The sequence below is a fragment of the Nematolebias whitei genome, chromosome 1 (assembly GCF_014905685.2).
Source record: "Nematolebias whitei isolate Nwh7 chromosome 1, NemWhi1, whole genome shotgun sequence".
Taxonomy (NCBI): Eukaryota; Metazoa; Chordata; class Actinopteri; order Cyprinodontiformes; family Rivulidae; genus Nematolebias; species Nematolebias whitei.
Window position 1 is genome coordinate 46391339 of NC_056498.1, and position 16137 is coordinate 46407475.

The window sequence follows — 16137 nt, forward strand, 5'->3', positions numbered from 1 at the left end:
CATCCATCCATGCATCCATCCATCCATGCATCCATCCATCCACCCACCCATCCATCCATCCATCCATGCATCCATCCATCCATCCACCCACCCACCTATGCATCCATCCATCCATCCATGCATCCACCCACCCATACATCCATCCATCATTTTGTTCTGGACTCAGGTCTCGAGGTCAGCATCTTGAGCAGGGAGGTCCAGACATCTCTCCACAGCCAGCTCTTCTGGGAGGACTCCGAGGTGTTCCCTGGCCAACCGAGGGACGTGGTCTCTCCAGCGCGTCCTGGGTCTTCCCACCGGCCTCCTCCCAGTCCGACATGCCTGAACCAGCTCAACTGTCTCCTCTGGATGTGGAGGAGCAGCAGTTCTACTTCGAGTCTCTCCTGATAACTGAACTTCTTCCCCCGTCTCTGAGGGAGAGTCCAGCTCTGCAGAGGAAACTTGTTTCAACCTCCTGGATCCAGGATCTGGTTCTTTCAGTCTCTACCAGAGTTCATGACCAGAGGTGAGGGAACGTAGACCGACCAGTAAACAGAGAGCTTTGTCTTACAGCTCAGCTCCCTCTTCACCACAACGGACCGGCACAAAGTTCACAATACTGCAGACGCTGCACCAACCCGTCTGTTAATCTCACGCTCCATTCTTCCTTCACTGAGAACAAAACCCAAACTCCTCCACTTGAGGCAGAACCTGAAGAGAACGATCAGACTGAGGACCGGCTGTTGCCAGAAACACAAACTTTACATCATGACCTTTTTTTAAAAAAAATTGGTATTTAGTTTAGTTTAAAACTGATTTTTCATATTTTTATTTCGTCTGCATAGTTTGTTTTAGCTGTTCATACATCAAAACGTTCGGCTCATTTGCACTTTTATACTCTTCAAAACATTTTTTTATTCATGAACACGTTTTACATCGTTCTGAAACCTGTAGTTGCTTTTTCTATTCTTATGACACTTTTAGCTACAATTCTTTTACTTAGCTTTTTGCTACCTTTAGCTATCATTATGCTTTTACCTACCCCTTTGCTACTTTAAGGTTTTAGACAGTTTAATTAATTTTAGCCTCTAGCTAGTTTATTTTAGCTAAGTTTGCTGCCTTTAGCTAGGCTTTTGTTACATTTAGCTACCACTTATTGAACGTTTAGCTAGCATTCTGCTTCTTTTAAATGTTTGTTTTCCCCAGACTAAAACAGTTTGTTCGAGGCTGAAATGTTTGTTTCTGAACGATCCTTCCGAGGCAGAAAATCCAGAATTATTAAAGAACCCAAAAAGAGTTTAAGGCATTTTATTTTTTAATTGACAAGAATCACTCGAGTCACAGAAAACTCTTTCAGCACAACTCGACGTGTGACCCAACACAACCGGAGACGGCTCGGACAAACTTCAAAACATCAAACACATTTTTACATTATTTATATATTTACGATGGACCCACGGGTGTCCAAACAACGGCCCGCGGGCCATTTGCGGCCCTTGGAGTGATTTTGTGGGCCCACAGCTCCAGCAGGCTTCGAGGTCGATGCAGACTTCCAGCAGATTCGTTGGTAATCCTTTTTATTTAATGTTTAGGTTTAACAGCAAAACTGATTAAAAACAATCTCAAAATGAGCAATATTAAACAAAATACATTTTTATGGCCCACGAGTCCTTTCACCTGGATAGTTCTGTCCCACAGATCGTTTGGACGCCCGTGCGCTCACTGGTCTTAACCTCGAACGTTTGGTCGTCTCATCTTTCTGTGCCACGTTCAAAGATTTTAAAAAGTTATTTTCTCAAAACAAGCGTTGGTCCATTCGTTTAACAAATTTATGCAGAAAAACAAGCATGGTTTTCTTTTTTTTTTTTTACAACAAACGATACAAAGTACGGTAAAGTACGATCGTACAGCCTCTCGTCACGTCACAGAACAGCCGAGCCTGAAGTCTCAGCGAAAACTCCTCGATCCCTCCGTTCAGTCCGAGCCCTCGGGTTTTTCAAACTGACCGTCGACTTGTGACGCAACCGTCAGATTATTTATTTTCAACTTGTGACGCAACCGTCAGATTATTTATTTCTGTGCATAAAAACCGTGTTTGACGAGAATACAGTGGAATCTGTGACGTAAAAGATATTTCAGCTGAAAACGTTTCATTTTTCAGTCGATCAAAGATCCGTTTATTCTCCAGACCCGTTCGCGTCCTCTTAAAGTAACAGATGGTTTTTGTAAACAGCAACGTGAAACTTTTAACACCTAAAACATAAAACGACTGTAAACCCTCTTCTCCTTCCTCATGCTCTCAAACTTCTCCAGCACTTTCTCGCGCTCCGGATTCGGTTTCGCCTGCTCTTTGTCGGACGTCCTACATCTTCCGTCTTTCTCTTTTTTGGCGTTCTCGTCCTCCTTTTCGTCGTCGGTGACGGCGGGCTCCCGGTTGGCGTCGTTCCTGCTCTGGCAGTTAGCGGAGATCTTCCCGAGGAGCAGCTTGGTGTCGTCCCGCAGGTTGCTGCTCGAGAGCACGTTTGCGGTCGACGAGTTGTAGCGGGACGGGCTCAGTTTGGGCTGCTTGGACGTTGCGTCTGTTGGGCCGGTGCTGCTATTTTGTTTTGTCTGCTCGTTCGTTTGGTCACTGCTAACGGAGTCTTGAGTACCAGAATCTTTGTCATTTTGGTCCTCTGAGTTTCTTTGTTCCATGTTCACTGACTGGAGTTCTGTTGGCTCCAATGGTTCGGGCTCTTTGCTTGTTTGGGACGTTTTGTCTGGTTCGCCTGGTTCACAGGTCATGTCAGCCTCTGATCTGGCGTCCAGCGCAGGCTCAGGCAAGCCGCTTACCATCGGTGCCGATCCCTTTAAGTTTAAATCCACAGCAGATACGTTGGTTTCAGTTTTTATCGTTTCAAGGGATCGCTCCGGTTCAGACGAGACCGTTTCAGCAGGGCCGGGTGCATCGAAGCCCGTCAGGCCGAGGTCATGTGACGGAGCCGCTTGTTTTACCGATCCCGTCTCTGAAGTCAGTCGATCAGATGGAGCCTCCAGTGAAGTCCTTCTGACATCAACTTCCTTGTTTACGTCAGGTCTGGAGAAGGAACTCTCCGGTTCAGACAGTAAACCTGACTCGGGTCCAAAGGTGGCGTCAGATTTTATATCCCCAGATGATCCAGGAGCCTCGCGCTCCTCTTTTCCTAGTTCTGCTCCTTCTGCTGAAGGTGCAGCAGCTGAAACCTCCTCACAGCTCGTGGGGGAGGGGAACAGGTTTGGCTTCGGACCAGTTCCTACATTTGAGGACTCATCTGCTGATGGGTTCTCGGTTGATACAAAATTTAAAGCAGTTTTGTTGTTCGGACGATCAGATTTTTGTAAACTGTCATCAGACGACTGCGGAACATGATCTAAACCAGTTTCAGTGTTCAGACCGTCCAGTTGTAGTGACGTTGGTTGGCAGGAACCAGATGTGGGAACATGATCTAAACCAGTTTCGACACCAGGTTTTGGTGGAGTTTCATTAGATATATGAGAGGACTCTTGCAGGGAGGATTCAACAGGTTCCTGTGCTTTGGTTTCATCAACTTTAGAAGGTTCTGGACAAACATCAGAGGTCTCTTCTGTCAGAGGAGAACTGTTCTGAGACCCAGAAATGATCAGAGCTTCATCAGACGTGTCTGATCCAGTGTTTTGTTCAGACGGGAGAAGAGAGACGGTTTTGGTTTGTGACTGGGAGGATTCAGGATGTTGGAGGTGAGCGTGCAGTCCAGGAGATGATGAAGAATCCACTGACCTGGACTCCTCTGAGGTAGACTCTGGAGTGACGTTTTCTGTTTCATCAGTACCAGGAGACGAAACGTGAACAGGGGCAGCAGCTATCTGAGAGTTCCCGGCTACAACAGGATCTGGCACACTTGGTTCTTCTGGTACCGTCTTCAGACGGGCTTCAGTTTGTGCAGGAACAGGGAGACTCCCCAATGACTGTTGGCCTGTTTCCTCTGAAGCTAAATGTTTGGTTTCTTGGTCTCCACAGGTTGGAGAGGCATGGTCCTTTTTGGTGGCTAAAGACAAAGAAACTGATTGAGATGCTTCTGAGGACACGGTGTCCCCTGAACCTTCTGAAACGGCAGCGTTCACTTCAGATGTCGAAGCGTTTGTGCTTTTTGAAGGTGCATCTGGAAGAAGCTCTTCCTTCAGTAAAAGTGATCTGGATCTAAGATCAACTTGTCGTTTCTCCTCTGCCTTGTTCCATTCCTTTTCAGCCAGAGCGGCCTTTCGTTTCGCGGCCAGCTCTTTAAAATACGTGAACCTCTTCTCGGTGTCGCTCATGTCAACAAGCAGCGGAGCTGGCGATGGTTTGGTTGGTTGCACCAGTTGATCGGTTTTGGGAAGCGCTGCTTCAGTCGACTTGGATCGAGCCAGAAATGGCGCGGCGCGTTTAACGAACGAACTCGACGTGGTTTCTTCTTCAAATGATTTGTTCTGGCACGGCATTCCTGAGAGATCTGACACCGACTGCCTGTCCGTGTTCTCTGAAGTCACTGACAGTTTGGTTTCTTGTTCACTGCAGGCATCTGAAGAGTCGGACTCCAGTGTTCTTGTGGACATGACCTCTGAACCCTCAACAACACGCCCTTTCTTTAATAAAGCCTCCGTTTCTGAAGCTACATTCAGAAGAGTTGTTGCCTCTGGTTTAATCTCTGCTTTAGCCTTTTCAGCTTTTGTAGCTTCATCAGCCTTTCGTGCTCCTGCCAACTCTTTAAAATACAAGAACCTCCTGTACGGGTTACTGGCGTCTACAGGTTTCGGAGCAGGAGGCGTTGGTTTGGTTGGTTCTACCAACAGGTCAGTCTTTGGTAGCTCAGCTTCCGATGACATGAACCGAGTCGATGATGAAGAAGAATCTTTATCTGAAGAAGCTGACTCCGTTTGTTCCAGCGAGGTTCTTTGATGCACATCTGTTTCTGCAGAAACCGGGAGACTCGCCCTCGACGGTTTGTCCAACTTTGTTTTCCCTGAATCCAAAGGTTTGTTTTCTTGTCCAGTACATGCATCTGAGGTACTGGGATCACTGTTGACCACAGAGTTCTTCCTGCTGGTATTGTTACCACTGTGGAAAGACAAAGACGCTGACTCAGATGTTTCTGTGGAAACGACGTTCCCTGAACTCTCTACAACAGGCGTGTCCTTCAACAAACCTTCAGCTATTGACGATCTGACACTTTCTGGAGGGATTTTTGGAAGAGCCTCTTCCTTTTGGAAAACCAAACTGGTTTTAAGATCCACTTGTGGCTTTATTTCTGATTTATCCTTCGCAGCTTCATCAGCTTTTTGTTTCGCTGCCAACTGTTTAAAATACATGAGCCTCTTGTACGGATTATTTACGTCTCCATGTAGCCGACCAGCAGGCGAAGGCTTAGATGGTTCTGCCAACTGATCGGTTTGTGGGAGCTTAGCTTCAAATGACATGGATCGAGCTAAGAACGATGAAGGAGAACCTTTAAGAAAAGACATCGACTCGGTTTGTTCTTCTTTAGGTTTGTCCTGACATGCACCCGGTTCTGCAGAAACATGGAGATCCAACACGGACGGTTTGTCGAACTTTGTTTTCTCTGAATTAAACGGTTTGGTTTCTTGTCCACTGAAGGTACTTGTGTTTACGTCACTGCTGACCAAAGAGTTCTTCCTGCTGGTATTTCCACAGACATCTACAGACGCTGGTTCACACGTCTTCCCTGAACTCTCTGCAACAGTTTGAGCTAAACCCTCAGATATCGAGGCTACCTTTGGAAGAGGCTCCTGCTTCTGGAAACTTAAACTGTTTTTTAGGTCCACTTGTGGTTTGGCCTCTGCTTTATCTTTTTTCTTTTCAGCCTTTGCAGCTTCAGCAGCCTTTCGCTTTGCTGCCAGCTCTTTAAAGAACATGAACCTCTGATCAGCGTCACTCATGTCTACAAACAGCGGCGCTGTGAGGAACGGTTTGGTTGGTTGTACGGACGGATCAGTTCTGGACGGCTCTGCTTCAGAAGACTTGGATCGATCCATCGATGGAGACTCTACATCTGGCTGTTTTAACGTCTCCTTTGGTTCAGGATTATCTGAAGGATCCTTCGGTTCCCCCTCCTTCGAGGAACCTTTATCCTCAGCTTTGGACGTTTCAGCGGTTGATTTAATGAAACGACTCCATTCGAACGGTTCCCTTGCAGCCGATTTCCTCTGCCTCGAAACGTGAGAGGCGAAAGGCAGTTTTATCTGTTCGGTTTTATTTTTCTCGCTCTCTTCATCAGGCTGGTCTGCCGTTTCCTGAGGAGGCTGCTGCGACTCCAAGGAGCTGAAGATCAGAGAAGACCTCAGCCTGGAGCTCCTCTGCGTAGCAGTGTTGTACTGCCTCCTGAAGGAGTCCTCCCTTGTGAGCAAAGAGGCTTTTGGCTCCTTTTGTTCCGTCTCCTTTGTCTTTTCTCCTTCAGTTGACGACTCTGAAGGTGTCGGTGTTACTTTAATCTCTACTGCCGCTGGAGCATGTTCATCCAGATACATCTTTGGCCTCTCTTGAGGAGTTGCTTTGGCATAGCTTGGCATCTGGCTAGGCCTGGGCATTGCAGGAACCTTGAACTCTTTGACATAAGGTATTTTGGGAACTGATAAATCCATCCCTGGCGCAGTTTGCAGTGCGGGTCTAGGTGGCTCTTCAAAAGCATCCGTTCCCTGTGGTGGAACCAAAGGCAAGCTTTCTTCTTCTGGATCGTCATACGCACTCAGGTACGAGTTAATCCTCCAGTTCCTCAGTCCCTGTTTCACAGCAGGATCCTTGCGGCTAACGGCAGGATCTTGGAGGAACTGCTTTTGTTCAGCAGAGTTTGAAGGCGTGGGGGAGGTCTGATAGGCATGTGGCTGGGCTAACCCCCGTCTTTTAGAGCGGGGGGACACATACAACAAATCTGCCGCCGGTGGGAACTTCTCGGAGCTCTGGTCATAGTCTACATTTCTGGTAGATGACAAATAGCTGAGAACGGGGTCAAAGTTATCCGGTGGTGGAACCTCTTGTGGCAAATAAGGTTCAGGGTATTGATCTGTTGGCAGATAGTCTTGGTTCCAGAACCTGTCATAGGCACTGTATTCTGATTCTGGTGCTGGTCCTGGATAAGGCTGCTGGCCTCTGTGGTAAACGTTTCCTTTAGGCTCAGACTCGGGCATCCCCTGCATGAAAGGCATAGAGTGTCTACTATGGACTCCTTCGGCAAAGGAGTGCCGTTTGAAGGCAGGATTTTCTGTCATTAACATTCGGGAGGGGCCCTGATCAAAACCTGGATCCATGCGGGTCTGCTGGGGAGTAAACCTATTGTAGACATCAGCAGGGCCACGAAGGGTATCCTGTCGTTTTAGAGCCGTCATCCTCCAATTGTCATCCATCCGCTCGTCATACGAATGTCTTCCCCATTCATCTGGATGACCACTATCCAGGGATAAAAACTTCCTGGGGTCTCTGCGCAGTGCAGCGTTGTCGTTAAAATACTGTTTCTGCTGCAACACGTTCAAATCCTCCATCGGAGCGAGCACTTTCTCCACGATCAGCGGCTGGGACTGAGCAAACAGAATCCGAAACTCCTCATCGAAGGTGGTCACGAGCTGTCCGAGGAACAGGTGCGCCATGCAGCGGTGCAGCTTCTCGAAGGACCACATGAAGCTGGATCAAGACAACAACAACAAATGGAAGTCATCAGGTTTGGTGTAAACACAAACACACTGAATGCATTTCATTACAAGGAACGTCACCAGAAAATGACCAAACAGCAGAGTGGGTCAGAATAAAAGGGGTCGGTAGAATCTGTGGCCCCAGTTTACTGCACACTGCCTTTGTATTTTATTTTGAAAAGAAAAGTGGAAACTATGGATACGGGTGAGCTCAGCTTTAGTCATAATAAATAAAAAAACATCTAAACATCTGACCAGACAAATTCAAGATGGTGTTAAAAGTGTAAAACAAACAAAAAAAATCTGTCAGTTTTGCTACTTTTAGCTTGTTGCATCTTTCAGATTTGAGCTAGCCATTTGTTATTTAGCTAACCTTGGTACTTTTAGCTTTTAGCTACTGTTTTATTACTTTAAGTTAGTGTTTGTCTCTTTTTAGCTACCATAGTCTTGTCAGTATTGATTTTTTTAGTTTGCATTTTGTTCCATTTAGATTTTAGCTCATGTTTTAGTCAGTGTTTTGCACCTTTTAGCTAACCTTTTCCTGACTTTCAACTTTTAACTAGCCTTTTGCTACATTTACATTTTAGCTAGATTTGCAGTTTTGCTAATTTTAGCTAGCTTTTTTTTTTATTTTTCTTTCAGCTTTAAACTAGTTTTTGTTTTTTGCTACATTTACATTTTAGGTAGTGTTAGCTTTACTTAGCTATCATTGTGTTACATTTAACTTCCACCGTGAGTCGAACTGTAACTAGCCCTTTATGACTTTTAGCTTTTAACTAGCCTTTTGCTACATTTACATTTTAGCTAGATTTGCACTAGTTTTAGTTTTAGCTACAGTTTTGCTCCTTTTGGCTAGTCTTTTTTTAACCTTCAGCTTTTACGTAACTACTGTTTTGCTACATTTACATTTTAGCTAGTTTTAGCTTTACCTAGCTATCAATGTTACATTTAACTTTCACTTTGAGATTTGCTACTCAGCATTTGGCTGGTGTTGCTGAAATTTTAGCTAGCCCTTTATTCTATATTTACATGTTAGCTAGCTTTTTGCTAGTTTTAGCTTTTAGCTATGTTTTTTTGCAACATTTCACTAGTGCTTTTTCTTCCTTTTAGCTAATTGTTTGCTACATTTTAGTTTTTACCTCTTTTTTTGAAACTCTTAGCTTAAAGCTAGCTACACAAACTAATATTTTGCTCCTTTAAGCTAGTCTTTAGCTACTTTGAGTTTGTAGATAACATTTTGTTACATTTAGCTTCCACTTTGTGTTTTGCTACCAAAGCTTTTTGTTGATGTTTTCAACTTTTAGCTAGCCCTTTATGACTTTCAGCTTTTAACTAACCTTTGGCTACATTTACATTTTAGCTAGATTTGCACTAGTTTTAGCTACAGTTTAGCTCCTTTTGACCAGTCTTTTTATTTTTATTTTTTTACTTTCAGCTTTTACGTAAATACTCTTTTGCTACATTTACATTTTAGCTAGTTTTAGCTTTACCTTGCTATCATTGTTACATTAAACTTTCACTTGGAGTTTTGCTACTCTTAGCATTTGGCTGGTGTTGCTGAAATTTTAGCTAGCCCTTTATTCTATATTTACATTTTAGCTAGCTTTTTGCTAGTTTTAGCTTTTAGCTACAGTTTTGCCACTTTCCACTGGTGTTTTTCTTCCTTTTCCTTTTAGCTAGTTTGCTACTTTTAGTTTTTACCTCCTCTTTTGGTACTCTTAGCTTGAGCTAATGTTTAACTCCTCTTAGCTAGTCTTTAGCTACTTTTAGTTGGTAGATAGCAATTTAGTTACATTTAGCTTTCACTTGTTTGCTTCTCCAAGCTTTAAGCTGTTTTTCAACTTTTAGCTTGCCCTTTATGACTTTTAGATTTCAACTAGCCTAATTATGTTTTAGCTAGCTTTATGCTGCTTTTAGCTAGTCTTTTGCTATTTTTAAGTGTTTTTCAATAATGTGAAGAAAATCAAACATTTACAGGTGACTTTAAAAACTGTTTCAGCTTAGAATACCTTCGGCTGTCAGTGCAGCCGGTGTCTGTTAGTAAATCTGTGAGCATGATTTCTTAAAGCCAATGAAACGGACTCTTCTGACCATTTTTTTTAACCCACGGCGCCGTAAAGGTTCAAACGACCTCCCACCCACCTGTAGTTTCCACTCAGCACCGCCCTGCAGTCCGTCAGCAGGAAGCGGTCCATCATCTGACCCTTGAAGGACCTTCCCGAGCGGCACCGATATGCGATCCCAGACACGGTTCTGACTCGTAAAAACTGCAAAACACAAAAAAAGATAAACATTTATATGATTTGGGTTTAAAGGAGTCAGAAGTGTTCAGGTGACTCAGCTGAGACTTTATAGAAACGACCACAGTCGTGATCAGATGCTCCGCCCTCTTTCAGTTTCAGGGTTTTATCAGAACAAAAATAAAATCTCTTCAGCAGGTTCTGAAATTATTTAACTCCAACCTACGGAAAACAAAAACACCACAGAGTCCACCATGTTGTTATTTTAAAAAATGTATTAAAAAAATGAAGCCGAAATGGAAACATTAACATGCAGGTGTGCGTTAACACAACGCCGAGGCAGAAAGACATCAGCAATGACCACAGAGAAGAACTGTAGAAGGGTCAAAGGTAATTTAGAGTCCATCATTTTACAGAGAGAAGGCTGATCCACAAGAGGAAAACATTTCAGACAGCTGACGGTCCTCACAGCTGATTCACCCCGAAGGTCAGACCATGCAGTGAGCTCCATCTCAGACTCTATAGGCCTCAGTCAGCAGGTCAAAGGTCATGGCCTCTTCAGTCTAAAAACAACATGGCAGCACCACTGAGGTTTGAAAAGTTTCATCTGAAGGAAACTTGGACCAAACTGGGTCCAATAGGACCACGATCCACAGCAGATCTATAACAGAACGGGTCAAAAAGAAGAGTGCAGAACCTCAACCTGACTGAAACGCTGTGGTGGACCTTCAGAGAGCCCAGCAGAAACCAGCAATGTAAAGAAGAGTGGGCCAGAACTGCTCCAGAACCATGAGGCAGAGAACCACTGAGTTCTGCTGCTGCTACAGAACCGGTTTTTCCACACACAGCTTTAACTTTTTGGCTTCACTTGAGTTTTTTAAAGTCCCGACACGTAAATCCCCAGAACTGACAGAGATCTTCCTCTTCCCCGTTTGTCTAAACAAAAGTCGAGTTTGGGTTTTTCAAACGCAGAACCGCCTCGACACCTGCAGCTTCTGCTTTTTCCTGGACGCCTCGACACAAACCGGCACACAGAAATAAATCCAGTAATTTACGGTTCCGACGAGAAATCAAGAACGTGCTCGCCTCTGAGAACGGGCCGACCCCGTCTGCAGCCGACAGAACCGAGCTCAACAAACCGAACCTGAAACGCAGGCAACGTTCTGAAACGGGGGGTGGGGAGGAGGAACTGTGGAGAAGAATTTATTGTGTTGCTCAGCCGAGAGACATTTTATTCTCCAGGTGCAGGGGTGGAGCTGGGTGGTGGTTGTGGTGGGCGGGGGGGGGGGGGGCACAATGGTGGTCTTGACCACCGTAGATTAATCTTCAGCCATCCCAATCATTTAAGGAAACTACCATACATTTAAGCAATATAAAACTAGAAAATTTCCTCAAATGATCAAGGTGGCTGGTTTACATGCATGTATGGCGGCAGCCATCTTGCATTCTGATGTGGCAACCCAATTCTCCATAGTGACGTTTCTTACACAGCCACACACCAAAAACAGAAGTCAGCACGTTGCTTATGTTTCAAATTATCCAGCTCACAAGATGAACGGACGGAGAGTATTTCCAGTTCGCCTCTTCGCTCCGTGACGGGGCAAAAAAATTGTTGTTTGTTTTCTTCTTGTTGTTTAACAAACCAGGTTCAGCACTATAGTCTAATGAACATTACTATATCTGTTGATTCATGTATCCCTACAACTATAAACAGAGGTGACTTCATGAGATTCTTGCAAAATAAAATTATTTCAATTAGGGAAAAAAAATTCAAACCATTCTTCCTACTATCGCCTCTGGTTCCCTGTCAGATGAGGCAGCTTTAAAAATGTCACTAGAACCTGATTTATGTTTGGACAGTTTTTGTCCTGTTGAGCTCTCTGAATTGTCAAAAACAATAGCTTCATCCAAACCATCCACATGCCTGCTAGATCCCATCCCAACCAGACTGTTTAAAGAGGTATTTCCCCTAATTAATAACCACATCTTGGATCTGCTTAATTTGTCTCTAATAAATGGTTACATAACACAGAGCTTTAAGACTGCTGTAATTAAACCTTTACTTAAGAAACATAACCTTGACTCAGGAATCCTAGCCAATTATAGACCTATATCTAATCTAACTTTCATCTCAAAAATTCAAGAGAACATAGTTGCAGGTCAGTTGCGTGAACATCTATAAAGAAATAATCTGTTTTGAAGAGTTTCAGTCAGGGTTTAGAGCTCAGAGCACAGAAACAGCACTAGTAAAAGTCACTAATGATGTTCTCATGGCCTCTGACAATGGACTTGTGTCTACACTGGTCCTGTTAGACCTCAGTGCTGCATTACACTACACAATACAGTTCATTGTAATATTCTTCTACAGAGACTTGAATATTGGAATTACAAGAACGGCTCTAAATTGGTTTAAAACATATCTATCTAATAGATTCTAATTTGTAAATATAAATAATGAATCTTCTTCATACACTAAAGTTCATCATGAAGTTCCTCAGGGTTCAGTGCTTGGACCAATACTCTTTACTTTATAAATGCTTCCATTACGTAAAGTTATTAAACAGCATGGGATAAATGTTCATTATTATGCTGATGACACACAATTATATTTGTCCATTAAACCCAATGAATCCAATCAGCTACTTAGACTACAAGCATGTCTTAAAGACATAAAAACCTGGATGACTCTAAATTTTCTCCTGTTGAACAGACAAGACTGAGGTTTTAGTTTTTGGACCTGAGCACCTTAGGAATGAATGTTTCAGTCTTTCTCCCTCCTTAGATGCATTAATCTGTCCTCCAGCTCTAATGTTAAAAATCTTGGTGTTATTTTTGATCAGGACACGTCTTTTATCCCCCACATTAAAAACGTTACTAGAACCTCCTTCTTCCACCTGCGTAATATCAATAACATTAGAAACATCTGATCTAAAGATGATGCAGAAAAACTGGTCCATGCATTTGTCACGTCTAGACTGGACTATTGCAATGGTTTATTATCTGGGTGTCCAAATACTTCTTTAAAACGTCTTCAGTTGATCCAAAATGCTGCTGCCAGAGTCTTAACTGAAGTTACTGGGAGAGATCATATCTCTCCAGTTTTAGCTTCTCTCCATTGGCTCCCTGTCAAATCCAGAATAGAATTCAAAATCTTACTTCTAACCTACAAAGCTCTCAACAACCTAGGTCCATCTTATTTTACAGATCTTATTGTTCCATATTTTCCTGACAGAGCACTTTGCTCTCAGACTGCAGGTTTACATGTGGTTCCTAGAGTTTCCAAAAGCAGAATGGGAGGAAGATCTTTCAGTTCTCAGGCTCCTCTCTTGTGGAACCAACTTCCAGTTTCTGTCCGTGAGGCTGACACATTGTCCAGTTTTAAGACTTTCCTTTTTGATAAATCCTTTAGTTACGGTTGGCTTGTTATGCTGCTATAGACTTAGACTACTGGAGAACAAATTGACCTCATTTCCTTAAATGAATTGTTAAAATTGAATAGTTTTCATTTGATACTATTTCTATCTTAATATGTGATTCTTGACCTGCCATTGTGTATCTATTCCTCTCAAACCCAGCTGGTCGAAGCAGATGGTCCTCTTGTCCTGGTCCTGGTTCTGCTAAAGGTTTCTTCCTCATGAGGGAGTTTTTCTTTCCACTGTCGCCTTCATGCTTGTTCAAGATGAGAGTTCAGTGATGGAGTTAAACTCAAAGCTGCTCCTCAGATAAATAATGTTCAATTATTATTTTATAGATGAATGTTTCTGTTAATTATTATTTTATAGATGAATGTTTCTGTTCAGATGACTTCTGTTGTGACTTGGAGCTTTATAAATAAACTGAACTGAATTGTTTTGCCAAACCTTGAAAATAATGTCTTGAAACATCCGAGTTGTGAAGAATCACTCTCAGCTACTACCACGTCAAAATTCAGCTCAATATCCGTGAAACTGACCGAGTTAAAGCCCTTTACGTGTTGGCTAACATCAACTAGCTGTGGCAGCCATCTTGAACTGGGTTGACTCCAAAAGTTAATTGGTCATAAAAGTCAAATCGAACGATTACTTTCTGGGAATTTTCGTTAAAATCCATTTAGTCGTTCATGAGATATTTTGCTAACAGACAAACTGAGCTGACTGAATAGTTGATGGAGAGGTCTCGGCTACTACCGCACAGACAACCAGCTCAATATCAGTAAAACTCGTTTGTTGTGCTGAGCGCAGCGGCCATTTTGAACTGCTGAAAAAGTCGCCCTCACCTGGAAGTTGTCCAGGTCGACCCGGCAGTTGGCCACCATGTTGACGAAGTGATGAGCGTTCTGCTCGTCCAGCAACACGTAAACGGCCACTCTCCTCGCCGCTGCGTTCAGGATGTCCGCGAACATGTCCACGTCCGTGAACACGTCCATCGCCACGGCAACCACCTGAGGAGCCGAAGGAGACGAACAAGATGAGTACGGCGGAAACAGGAAGCTTTGAAAGGAAAGGAATGCATATCGCCCGCCGCTTTTCACGCCAAAATATTGGACCAAGATCTTGTTCATCAAATCTGAGCAAACTTTTGGTGCTCAGAGTGTGTCAGGATGACTCTCAGCTACTACCACAACTAATTTTAGCACAATATCAGGAAAATTAGCTGAATTTTAGCTATTTTGGTGCTTTTTAAAAAATCAATTAGCTGTGGCGCTATCAATCAGGTTGACCTCAAATCTTCATCAGTTCACATTTCAAAGAGCACTTTTGAAAGTTTGATTAAAATCCGACCAGTGTCCCATGAGATATTTTGCTAACAGAGAAGCGGAGGAGAAAGGCGGACCTGCTGAGCGTTCTTGATGAGCCGCCGGGCCTGCTCCTTGATACTTGGCATGTCCGGCTCGGGGGGGTTAACCAGGGTCGTGACCTCTGTGGGCTCCATGAAGGCGTGCATCTGAGGCCAGCCCAGGTCCAAACCCGGGACCTCCAGGTCCGAGTGAACGGGCCAATAAGTGTCGGAGGATCCATCTCCACCGACGTCCAGGAAATGCTGCTGCTGCTCGGGATGGCCGCTCTGCCTCGGAGTCTGAACGCAGCTCTGGATGTACTGAAGCTCGGAGGTGGACAGGAAGTCCACCACGTCCACTTTCTGCAGGAACTCATAGTACCCGTCCAAACCGGACTCGACCAGTGCGTCCACAGCCAGGCGGTACTCCTCCCGGTAGTGGGGTGGGAGGTAGTTGGGGTCGAGGGGGTTATCCCCAGCGGAGGAGCACTGGGAGCGACGAGCCATGCTGCAGATTAAAAAAGAACAAACAGGAAATGAAGTCATGCTCGTTTAGAGGATTTTTACACGTCGTTCCCGTTGAGATACACAAAAACCTCTTCGGTTCCTTCAAAAACATTCGTCTCTTTGAAACACATCAGAAAACTGACCGTCTTCTTGAGCTTCCTTTAGCTACTGTTCCGCTGCTATTAGCTGGACATAATTAACTGTTACATTTTGCTACATACAGCTAGCCTTTTTCTCCTTTTAGCTAGCATTTTAATAATGTTAGCTAAACTTTAAACTATTTAATACATTTAGGTTTAGCTTAAAGTATTAAAACGCTACTTTTATATAGTTACATGTCATTTTTAGCTTCTAGTCGGACCTTTTCTACGTGTACATCTTAACATTTTATCACCTTTAGTCTCTAGCTAGCTTTTGTCTCCTTTAACAAATGTTTGACAACTTTTAGCCTTTAGCTAGCTTTTTGATACTTTTGGTTAGCTTTTTGTTACTTTTAGAAAAACTTGTGCTACTTATAACCTCTTGCTACCCTTTAGCTACTTTTGCATTTTATCCACCTTTCTGCTACTTTTGGGTTTTGTTAAGTTTTATGTAAAATGATGCTGCTTGTAGCTTTCATTTGCTACATTAAGCTAGACGTTTGCTACTTTTGTGTTATTTTTAGCTTAACTTTTGCTACATTTGGCTAGCTTTTTATTACTTTTAGCTTAGCTTTTGCTACTTTTGGCTAGCTTTTTATTACTTTTAGCTTAACTTTTGCTACTTTTGGCAAGCTTCTTGTTACTTTCAGATAACATTGTGCTTTTTTTTAGCTTCTAGGTAGCCCTTTGCTACTTTCAGGTTTCAGCTATTGGTTTGCTACTTTGGGTTACTTTTAGCTAATTTTTGCTGCTTTTAGTTACAATTATGCTTTAATTTCTGTTTAATTAGGTGTTTGTTACTTTTAGCTAAACTTTAGCTAGTATTTCCTAGCTTTTAGTTA

At 43.4% G+C, this 16137-nt stretch overlaps 2 protein-coding genes across 2 annotated transcripts in view; both read right to left on the reverse strand.

Annotated features, from left to right (window-relative positions):
* Positions 1 to 319, reverse strand: part of LOC119422272 (androgen-dependent TFPI-regulating protein) — a 25423-nt gene extending 25104 nt beyond the window's left edge. Inside the window, exon 1 of the mRNA XM_037689630.1 lies at positions 257 to 319. Within this exon, the coding sequence (XP_037545558.1) occupies positions 257 to 319 (63 nt within the window). The remainder of the gene's footprint in view (positions 1 to 256) is intronic.
* Positions 320 to 1776: 1457 nt separating this feature from the next.
* Positions 1777 to 16137, reverse strand: part of LOC119410978 (protein FAM83H) — a 15874-nt gene continuing 1513 nt past the window's right edge. Inside the window, exons 2-5 of the mRNA XM_037677900.1 lie at positions 14706 to 15156; positions 14149 to 14313; positions 9796 to 9920; positions 1777 to 7645 (exon numbers count right to left, since the gene is read on the reverse strand). Coding sequence (XP_037533828.1) covers positions 2233 to 7645; positions 9796 to 9920; positions 14149 to 14313; positions 14706 to 15155 — 6153 coding nt within the window. The 5' untranslated portion in view covers position 15156 and the 3' untranslated portion in view covers positions 1777 to 2232. The remainder of the gene's footprint in view (positions 7646 to 9795; positions 9921 to 14148; positions 14314 to 14705; positions 15157 to 16137) is intronic.